Here is an 11,076-nt window from a genome sequence, read left to right as displayed (position 1 = left end):
AGCCCCCCCTCACCTGGCAGGTCAGTCTGCCGCCTCATTGCCATAGACTCCACAGTGTGCAGTGATCCACTGGAGTGTCAGGACTGCCTGTGAACTCAGGACTGACAGGGCAATGATGAATCCCATTCATCACCTTTGGGGGTTTTTGGAGGACAACAGATAATGAAACGGCATTAGTGAAGCTTAAAACTTTTTAGTTTGCTTTGGTATATTGTTTATAATTTCAGTTGTATATTTAGATGAAAATTTTCCTGTGGATATGTAGTACCTCACAAGCACCCCTCCCCCCTTCCTTAATTGCTGAGATGGCAGGCCCATATATACATAAGCATGGGTCTGCTACCCTCGAGGATGCAGCATGTGAATGAAGTCCACGGTCTGCAGTTTCCGTTGCAGATCTGACTGTGAGCCGTTGCTTTCAATGCTTGGAATGTTTTCATGTAAGACTGGACACCTGGCCTGTTCCCAAGAGAGTAGACAAGACTGGTGGAATGGATCGAGGTATTTCCTCTGATGATCTGGAGTCTCCTCTCAAACATCATGCTGTGTTTTATGAAGCTAGATGTTTTAAGTCTGTCAATTGGCCTCTTCATTATTGAGTCTTGTGGTCTTTTTAATTTAGCTTCCTAAGTCAACACCTGATATTCCTTTGGTCTTGCAGAGTATCAAGCCCAGTTATGGTTTCCAGTTCCTTGATGAGTAATGATTTTGAATGTCTATAAATTTGTCCATGTTTGTTTTGGCAGCTGTTTCGGTTGGTGCCATGCCATGCTCCAGGTCTGGCCTTGAGCGTACGGACAGACGCACATATATCTTCCCAAAGATAGATGAATAGCGGACAAAATCGAGCCATCGGAACCACGCACCAGTAGAGACAGGGTTTCCACTATTTCGTCAGCTGTAAATTTCCTTCAGGCGGGACTGGAAAGATTGTTGTTTCTTTGTGTGTGTGTATGTGTGTGTGTGTGTGTGTGTGTGTGTGTGTGTGTGTGTGTGTGTGTGTGTGTGTTTAGCACCTTTTTGTCTGCCCTCTATTTCTTTCCACGGAGCTTCTTCATCAGGTTCAGCCACTGCTTTGCCTTCGTGGCTGTTTTCCTCAGGTGGTTTTCTCAGGTCAGGTGGGGTCAAGGTTAACCCCAAGTACTGTCGTGCACAAAAGTTCCTTCCACAAACCATCCAGTGTGAGAGTCTGAATCCACTAGTCCACTAAACCACTTTTTGATTTTCCTACAGGTACTTCCTCGGTTATTGTCCATATCAATATTTAGGCCTGACTGTGTTGTGGAAAAATAAATGGCTAGTTGTGTGGATGATGATGATGATGATGATGATGATGATGATGATGGTGATGATGTTGATGGTGGTGGTGATGATGGTGGTGGTGATGATGGTGGTGGTGATGATGATGATGATGAGGAGGAGGAGGAAAAGGAAGAGGAAAATTAGAGGGTGAACAGAATGACCAGAAAGAAAAGAGAAAGGTGGAAAGGATAAGGAGAAAGAAGAGGATGAGGGATGAATGTGAAAAGAGAAAGAAGAAAAAGGAGTAGGAGAGAGAGAGAGAGAGAGAGGCAAAGTTAGAGAGGGACACACACACACACACACACACACACACACACACACACACACACACACACACACACACACACACACACACACACACACACACACACACACACACATTTTCAGTCTATACTTCTCTCTCTCTCTCTCTCTCTCTCTCTCTCTCTCTCTCTCTCTCTCTCACATACCCACACCCACACACCCACCGCAGACACATACAAATCACTTTTAAAGACTGATCATACACAACACCCCCTCCTTCATCCCTCCCTCCCTCCCTCTCTCTCTCTCTCTCTCTCTCTCAAGTAAACTCGATTTAGCCTTGGTATTCAAGAAGCAGTTCTCTTGATACTCATTGGTAGTTTCTGAGCTTGGGAGAGAGAGAGAGAGAGAGAGAGAGAGAGAGAGAGAGAGAGAGAGAGAGAGAGAGAGAGAGAGAAGGAAGAGAAGGATGGAAGTGTCAAAGAATGAGAGTAGGAAGAAAAAATCAGAGAAAGAAGGGGATGGAAGGAAGGAGGGAGTGAGAGGAAGAGTGAGGAGCAAGGGGAGGGAAGGGGGAGGGAGGGAGAAGATGAAGGAAAGAAGGAAGGAGGGAGAGGGAGGGAGAGAGAGGGGAAGCAGGGAGGCAGGAAGGAGGAAAGGATGAGAAAGAGCGGAGGTACAGGGAAGGAAGGAAGGGATGAAGAGAAGGAGGAAGGAAGGAAGAAAGAAAGAGGTGAGCATGGACTGAGAGGGGGGGGGTCAGGAGGGAAGGAGGGAGGGAGGTAAAAGATGAATGAATGAAGGAAGGAGGGGTGGGAGGGTAATGAAGGAAAGACGAAGAGAGGAGGGAGGTAAAAGATGAATGAAGGAAGGAAGATGGAGGAGAGGAAGGAAAGAGAGGAAGAAGGAGAGAGAGGGAGGAGGAAAGATAGAGTTAGAGGAAGAGAGGAGAGAGGAAAGAGGGAGTTAGAGAAAGAGAGGAAGGGAGGGAGGGAGGAAGGAAGGAAGGAAGGAAGGTTGGGGGAAGGAAGGGAGGGAGGGGGAAGGGATGTAACTGACTTACTTATTAATGGTGTGAAAATTCTCTCTCTCTCTCTCTCTCTCTCTCTCTCTCTCTCTCTCTCTCTCTCTCTCTCTCTCTCTTCTGTGTCATGATAAACCGAGTCATTCTGTTAATATGCACAGGCGCGTCCGCTGAAATGGTTACGTAGATGATACGGACCTTGAGTGTCCTACGAGAGAGAGAGAGAGAGAGAGAGAGAGAGAGAGAGAGAGAGAGAGAGAGAGTATTTAACCTGTGATAATCAAGCCTAAATATTGACAGTAATGTTTACAATGTAATAGACGAATGAATAAAGCAAGGAGAGTGTAGCAGATTCTCTCTCTCTCTCTCTCTCTCTCTCTCTCTCTCTACATACACACGTGCACATGTGTAGGCTGACATTTGATGGATTACTACTCTCTCTCTCTCTCTCTCTCTCTCTCTCTCTCTCTCTCTCAATATTTTCCTCCTCTTTCTTCTCCCTTCTTCCTCCCGTTCCTTCTCCTCTCCCTCCCCTCTCCTTTTCCCTTTCTCTCCCTTCCTCCTCCTCCTTTTCTCTTCCTCTCCCTTCCTTCTCCTCCTCTCCCATCACCCAGCAGTGCAACTGGGGACGTGGGTAAAACAGTGACGGCTGTTAGAGCATATTCTGGAGTGCTCATCTCCCTAACTTTGGCCTTTGAACTTGTGGCGTGTTGTTCGTCCGGTGCATCATCCGGGCTTCCACTGTTACCTCCCCTACGTCTTATCTTAACTACTCCTTCGACATACCGACCAAAGGGCAGGGGCGACCATCATCCACTCACTTGATGCAGTGCTGCCTACTTCTTCCTTCCGCTTTATAATTTGTTTCTTTGTCATCCCTTCGCTCTTTGTAATTCATCCATCTTTGCTATTATCATTTATTACACTTCACGTGACTCTACACTGAGTGCCAAGCTTAATGGTTTCCTGTAACTCAGAAAACCATTTACAACGCTGGGTGGTAACCATATAACAGAATTATGGGGGGATGTGGAGCCTAGTATCGTGCCCCTATTAACTGAGTAGACACGCAGATGTGGCGTCCATCCACGAACCAAACCTCTACATTCTTCCCCACGCCTTGCTGTGGCGAGGCGCTGTCTGCCACAGGTGAACATCGTTTCACTGCACGGGGCGGTCTGTAGGGGCGGTTACTTGCCTATGGTTGATGGGTCTGCTCAGCCAGACAGACCTGGGTTACTCAACAACAACAACAACAACCAAAGAGTGGATGGATACCTGAGTGGAGTGGCCAGGTGTGGTGCAGACTGCAAGATACATAGCACTAGCAACTAAGGAGACTCATTACTGCCTCATTACTGCAAGATATATATCACTAGTAACCAAGGAGACTCATTCTCTCTCTCTCTCTCTCTCTCAACCCCTGCTCTCCACAGATGCGGTGGTGGTGTCAACGGGTGTATGGAGGAAGGACGCGCAAAATGGTGTTTCTCGCCCTCCTTCTCTCTCTCCTCCTTGCTGTACAGTTCATATCCTCCCACGTGCATCAAGGTAAGTGGGTGGGTAGGTGGGTAAGTGGATGGGTAGGTGGGTGGGTGGGTAGGTGGGTAAGTGGGTGGGTAGGTTGGTGGGTGGATAGGTGGGTAAGTGGGTGGGTAGGTGCGTGAGTGGATGGATAGGTGGGTGGGTGGGTACGTGGGCAAGTGGGTGGATAGGTTGGTAAGTGGGTGGATAGGTGGGTAGGTGGGTGGATAGGTGGGTAGGTGAGTGGATAGGTGGGTGGGTGGGTAGGTAGGTACATGAGTTGGTGAATAGATTGAATAGATGGGTAGACGGGGAATAGGTTTGTAGGTGGGTAGATTGGTATAGGGTTCAACCAATTACTATCCTTGTCGTATTCTCAAAAAGTATACACCAAATTAATTCAGTCTTTACTATCCTTGTCATATTCTCTCCATCCCTTACAGTGTCGGAGCGAGGGGAGATGAGGGCACTGGCAAGCACGTCTTTCCCCGTACAGGAGGGCATGCAACAGGCCAACACACCCACAGCCACAGCAGAGTCCAAGCTCAACCCACCGGACGTAAGAAGCCGCCTGAAGTCGTGGATGGTGGTGGGTTGCATGCCTGGTGGTTCAGTGGGTTAAGGCTGTCCACTTGCCCGCCTCCACAAGAGTTCGCGAAAGAGGGATGGATGGGTTTACTGCCTACGTAATTGTAGTAGTAGTGGTGGTGGTGGTGGTAATAGTAGTAGTAGTAGTAATAATAATAATAATAATAATAATAATAATAATAATAATAATAATAATAATAATAATAATAATAATAATAATAATAATAATAATAAAATAATAACAATAATAATAATAATAATAATAATCTTTGCCCCACACAGATGAAGGCCAAACAAGACGGGGAGGCGAGAGATCAGGTATTAGCGTCCATCAACAAACTTCAAACGAGAGATATTCAAAAAGTTCTGCGCCTTTATGACTCTTATAACAACCCTAAGACAGTGGATAAGAACAGAATGAACCAGGCCCTGCAGATGTTAAAGGTGAGATAGATAGATAGATAGATGGCTGATAGATAGATGGATAAACTGATAGACTGATTGATTGACTTATTGCCAGATCAGCGCCGTATCAGTGGAAAAAACAGTTGCTCTCCTTTGTTCAGAAGTTTTGTGCTGATCTCAGGGTCACTTATACACCTCCCCAGACCCCCACAGCAGGCAGCAGCACACCTTTGACCTGCTGACTGCTGTGCAGGTCCAGATTCAGCAGAAAAGACCCCTCCCCTTCCCCCCGTTCGAAAAGTCTAGTTACCTGCCTGTAGAGAGACAGAGGTGACTCAGGAGCTGCAGATTATGAGAGAGAGAGAGAGAGAGAGAGAGAGAGAGAGAGAGAGAGAGAGAGAGAGAGAGAGAGAGAGATTAAAAATAGGGTGCACCAGACACTGCAGATGATTGACGTGAGAGAGAGAGAGAGAGAGAGAGAGAGAGAGAGAGAGTAAAAAATATGGTTCATCTATATGGTCTTTTAAAATAATTCTAAACTAGATGAAATGGGATGACACAAGCACTTCACATGATTAATGTGTGTGTGTGTGTGTGTGTGTGTGTGTGTGTGTGTGTGTGTGTGTGTGTGTGGCGATGTATGCAGTTTAATTTGGCATGATGTAGCGTGTGTGTGTGTGTGTGTGTGTGAGAGAGGTGATTTACGTGGGAGTAAGCAAGTAACATGTAACGACCACCATGAGAACCGCTCCGAGCAAGAGATAACTCGAACAAATTTTATCCGATTTTAACCAGATTTGGTGGAAGGGTTGACGGTCAGCCAAGGACGAAACATACTATTTTTTCTTCTTGAACGGGAGGTGAAAGAGCAAAGTCACAAGGGGCGTGAACTTTGGCCTTGCCCTCTGATTTAGAGCTTTAATCTTGTTGAAATAAAAAGTAGGTATCATCATGGCCTGCCCTTCAATTCGTCCACCAAGTTTGGTTAAAATCGAGCATAAATTTTTGAGTTACCTGATGGCCGGAACAACTCTTACGGGAGGAACTGAACCTTGCCTTGTGTATATTAAGATGCAGTATGCGTAATTTAAGATGCAGTATGCGTAATTAAAGATGCAGTATGCGTAATTTAAGATGCAGTATGCGTAATTTAAGATGCAGAATGTTTAATGAATCGCCTAGGAGAAGGTGCCACTTAGCCTAATTCTGCGTACCCCCAGATGGGCCTGCTGGAGGAGGTGAGCGCCCAGATATATCCAGACATCATGGACGCCACCAAAAATGCTCGTCCTCTGTCCACCATGCCTCGACCAGGGCCATTGCAGGTTAGTTTTATACAGCACTTCTTCGTGACTAGCATCGTATTCTAGTGCTGATCAATAGTTACCCCTCGCCAGGTCCATTACAGGTTACATCTGTATTCTACAACCTTTCCACAGCACTTCTTCATGACTAGCATCATATTCTGCTATAATCTATTGTTACAACTCGCCCAGGTCAGTTTTATACTCTCTTCACCTTTACTTGGCCCAGATTTTCGACCGTTTATATTCCACGTAGCTCACCGGCAGAACACCCTACATCCTTACTAGAGTGCTGGCAGAACACCCTACATCCTTACTACAGTGCTGGCAGAACACCCTACATCCTTACTACAGTGCTGGCAGAACACCCTACATCCTTACTACAGTGCTGGCAGAACACCCTACATCCTTACTACAGTGCTGGCAGAACACCCTACATCCTTACTACAGTGCTGGCAGAACACCCTACATCCTTTCTTCAGTACTGGCAGAACACCCTACATCCTTTCTATAGTACTTCTTCGTGACTAGCAACTTACTCTGATGTTCATCTGCTGTCACCACCCGGCTTTTAGTTTGGGGAGAGGGCAGTTTCAGGCCCTAACAATCCCACCTTTTTAATTTTGTTACGTACAGAAAAATATCTTCATTTTGAGACTTCCTTAGCAATACTCTGTTTACTCTGACTTGGAAAATTGCCATACCTTCAACTTGAATGTGTAGTTATAACAATAGAACAACACAAGAAAGTTACACTAGTCACAGGGAAGTGCTGAGCAAAGATTGTAGAGCTGTAGTATTTTCTTCTGCCAACGAGCACCGTGAAATAAGCTATAAAAGGACAAAAAATGGGCCAACTTAAGGTGAAACAACTATACAGGGGAATAGCTTTAATATTAAAATACAAGCGGCGTTCCTCTATGTGTATAAGAAATATGGACATCACCTACATACGGTACAAATGGTAATCCGAGAGGCTAGGTGATGATCCAGAGTTCTCTTTTTCGACGCGTGATAACAGCAACAACATAGCGTTCAAGATCCACATTCCTATGGCATCGCTTCCGGGTGTCTACAGCTAATAATTTTTTCTCCTCCATGCTAACTCACGCGATATATTTTGACACTGGCACCACACCATTTGAGCCTTTAAATATAGCGACTGCCACCAACACCCTATCTGCCATAAACACATCAGCCATCAGATCACACTTTCTCATGCGCCAAGAGGCCAGTTCGCATGCCCAAGTCAACAGTCACCATCAGCGCCTCCATGTTTCAATTTTCTCTGTTTCGACAGGTGATCATCGCAACAACATGGCGTTCCGGATCCACATTCCTGGAGGAGCTACTAGCATCGCACCCCGGCGTCTACAACCACTACGAGCCTCTTATTCACTTCGGGCTGAGGCAGGTTCGGGGAGGCGAAGAGGCGGAGAGGGCACAGAAACTCATCCTTGACCTACTCTCATGCAGGTGTGTTGTGTTCCTTTTACAGTAGTGAGGCCTGGGCAGTGAGGGAAGAGGATGTTCGTAAGCTTAAATGTAGAGATGATAATGATTAAATGGATACGTAGTGCGTCCTTGAATGACAGGCCTGGGAGAGTTAGGACAGCGAATAAAGAACTGAGATGGGAAGGGGTACATTGAGATGATTTGGGCATAGAAAAGATGGGACATAAACGTATTAGTGTTGTGACGAGAAGAGGTAGACTGAGCTGGTTTGGGCATGTGGAGAGCAGGCAGGGGCAGAGGCTTGGGATCGAGGTCGAGACTTTTAGAAAACCACGAGGTAAAGGTTAAGACCGAGGCCGATGCGTTTTATGGGATGCCTCGTGAGTTCTAATCTTTACTGCATATATCACTCCATTGTTGCTCGTATCACCTGTGTTCCCTCCATTATTAAGCAAAGTTGTACTGATAATTTACAGTGACTGGTGGTTATGTTTCCGTGCTTCGTATGCTTAATATAGAGTGGGGAAGAAAATTAATTCCTTCACCGCCTGTACGTCAGTTCATTATCCCTTTTGAATCATCAGTAGTTGTTAATAATAATAATAATAATAATAATAATAAATAATAATAATAATAATAATAATTTCTCCACCTTTCCTTCTCACCCATTTCCTTGGTCATCTGTCTGTCTGTCTGTCTGTCTGTCTCTCTCTCTCTCTCTCTCTCTCTCTCCATACACATTTCTCTCTCATTTGTACTGTTCTTGTTTGCTGTATCAGTAAAAAGAATATATTAACATATACCAGACAGATCTTTCTCTGCTATCCTTGTCCTATTGTAGTCTTTTAATCAGTCTTGTAGGAGCTGCCAAGTATGGGCACTCTGCCATACTACACTTATCCTCGCTGATATTATTTTTGTTTTTTCTTTATATGGTATGGCTGGCGTACCAGAAAGAAACAGAGACAGCACAAAGAACAAGGCCTGTATTCTATTCTGTTGAGAGAGTTCCCTAACACCTTTTCCTATGCGATTTGTTTTGTTTATTATACCTTACTGCTCTCTTCTGTGTTACATAAATCCCTCCAATATCGCCATACTCTGCATAAATAATGTACAAAAAGATATTAACCAGTCATGTCCAAAAATAAACTGTTAAGGAAGAGATGTTAGGGGGCTTCCTTAACTGGCGAGAATACGAGCCCAAGTGAACTTGTCTTTGATTGAATAATCTGTGGAAAAAAAAAAAAACACTCTTTCTTCACAGATATGCCGGCCACGATGACTACCTCTCAACAGCACGGCAGATTCGAGAGTTGGTGGCCAGAAACCAGCTCGTATGGAAGGCGTGTAGCAATGAAGAACTGGGCGATGCTTTGTGCTATAATGATGGCTTCCTTAGCCAGGCATGTTCCCTGTACTCCTGGTCTGCAATGAAACTTGTTCGACTGCGACTACGCCATCTTGAGCCGGCACTGAAGGACGAAAAGAAGAATGTAAGGATTATTTATCTTGTGAGGGACCCCAGAGGTGTTATGAACTCCCGTAGTGCAACCGTTGCTTGGTGCAACACGCCTGATTGCAATGACCCCAAGTTCTTGTGCAGTGACATGAAGGCTGACTTACTGGCAGCGAAGTCCCTAATGCAACAATTCCCAGGGCGTGTAATTCTGTTACGGTATGAGGATCTGGCCCTTAATCCAGTGAACAGGACCCGTCAGCTGCTCTCCAATCTTGGGCTGGACTTCGACTCTCACATGGAGGACTTTCTGGAGTCGCATACAAATCGCAACATCGATAAACCGTGGAGTACCTCAAGGGATTCAAAAACCCGTGTAACCTACTGGGCCACAAAACTGAGCAAGGAGAGGCTGGATCAGATACAGGGAGCATGTGGAACCATCATGGCGAGTTTTGGTTACCTTACAGTGAATTCTACAGCTGGAGTCACGCTGGATAAGGTTCTGGGCCCCATTCCATTCTCAGCGCTTAAACATTGACCAGGGTGTTTTTTAGGTGGCATAGGAGGCTTGGTAGCAACCATTCCTTGGATAGTTTATTATTATTATTATTATTATTATTATTATTATTACTCACATAATGCCACTCAGGGATAAGTGAGGCTGGTCACACTTATCTTAAATGTCAGGACCAACTTGCCTAGTTCCGGGCTCCTATGCTCCTCATGGGGCAACACAGGATTGGTATGATGAATGAATTAAAAAAATATTATCATTATTACAATTATTATTATTATTACTATCATTATTATTAATAATTGATGCAGAAAAGCTCTTGTCAAATGAACTTGAACAGGTAAGTAAGTCAAATTCAAAATTCGCTCATTTCAAGCCGCCTGAACGTATTGCATTATAGGCAACTGGAAATAAACTGAAGAGGACAGTTCCATAGTTGACAAGCTTCGTACAGAAGGATGTTGAGATGCAACGGGCAAACTAAATCGCTAAGGAGGACATGTTATGAAGACTCCTAGGCCACATAAAAAACACTCCCCACCCCAAACTCTGCCAGTGTTGCAATCCTGCCTTATATCAATAGGCTGTGAGTTGTATTAGTTATGTGTTGTATATGTCCCTCTTCAATGTCCCATCTCACATTTTCTCACATCCATCTTGTGTTTTTAGACCTATATCTGCTGCCAGGCAACTCGTCTTGTAAGTCCTGCTCCCTCACCCACCGCCCATGGACTTCATGAAAGGAGCGGGGCTAAAGAAACAAGCTGCCTGACATTGGGTACAGTAGGCCTGACAAACTGATGAAGTAAAGCACCAATAGGAGGGAAAGGCTTTTATTTATTTATTTATTTATTTTTTTAAGCGTAAGAGTCTGACGAAGCCATGAACTGAGCGATACGCTACACTTAAAAATAATAATAATGATAAAAAATAATAATAATGATAAAAATGCCCTTACCCCTAAATGGTGCTTTACTAAACCACACTCATCTTGTCAATAATTATTCATCTCTGATTATTCTAGGTTAGTTGGCTCATTTTCCTCTGTAATTATTTTTTGTTAATTGGCTCATTTTCCTCTGTAATAATTCCTTGTTAGTTTTCTCATTTTCCTCAAATTACTCTCGGTTGTTTGACTCATTTTTCTCAATTTTAGGTTAGTTGGATAGTTTCCTCTAATTATTCCTGGGTACTTGGCTCATTTTGTTTTCTAATAACTTTCGATTGGTTCATATTCCACTTTCATTACTCGAGG

General features: G+C 44.6%; 1 protein-coding gene across 1 annotated transcript in view; it reads left to right on the top strand.

Annotated features, from left to right (window-relative positions):
* LOC145416265 (carbohydrate sulfotransferase 1-like) overlaps positions 1 to 9,864 on the top strand; it is a 22,585-nt gene extending 12,721 nt beyond the window's left edge. The window contains exons 2-7 of the mRNA XM_080285263.1: positions 4,006 to 4,120; positions 4,537 to 4,706; positions 4,964 to 5,125; positions 6,307 to 6,411; positions 7,691 to 7,866; positions 9,113 to 9,864. Of these exons, the coding sequence (XP_080141389.1) occupies positions 4,006 to 4,120; positions 4,537 to 4,706; positions 4,964 to 5,125; positions 6,307 to 6,411; positions 7,691 to 7,866; positions 9,113 to 9,845 (1,461 nt within the window). The 3' untranslated portion in view covers positions 9,846 to 9,864. The remainder of the gene's footprint in view (positions 1 to 4,005; positions 4,121 to 4,536; positions 4,707 to 4,963; positions 5,126 to 6,306; positions 6,412 to 7,690; positions 7,867 to 9,112) is intronic.
* The last annotated feature ends 1,212 nt before the right edge of the window (positions 9,865 to 11,076 follow it).

This window comes from Coenobita brevimanus, chromosome 105 (assembly GCF_032717465.1).
Source record: "Coenobita brevimanus isolate Jiangsu-jjx chromosome 105, ASM3271746v2, whole genome shotgun sequence".
NCBI classification, from domain to species: domain Eukaryota; kingdom Metazoa; phylum Arthropoda; class Malacostraca; order Decapoda; family Coenobitidae; genus Coenobita; species Coenobita brevimanus.
Note: the sequence above shows the minus strand (reverse complement) of the source record. Positions and strands in the feature narration are given on the sequence as shown.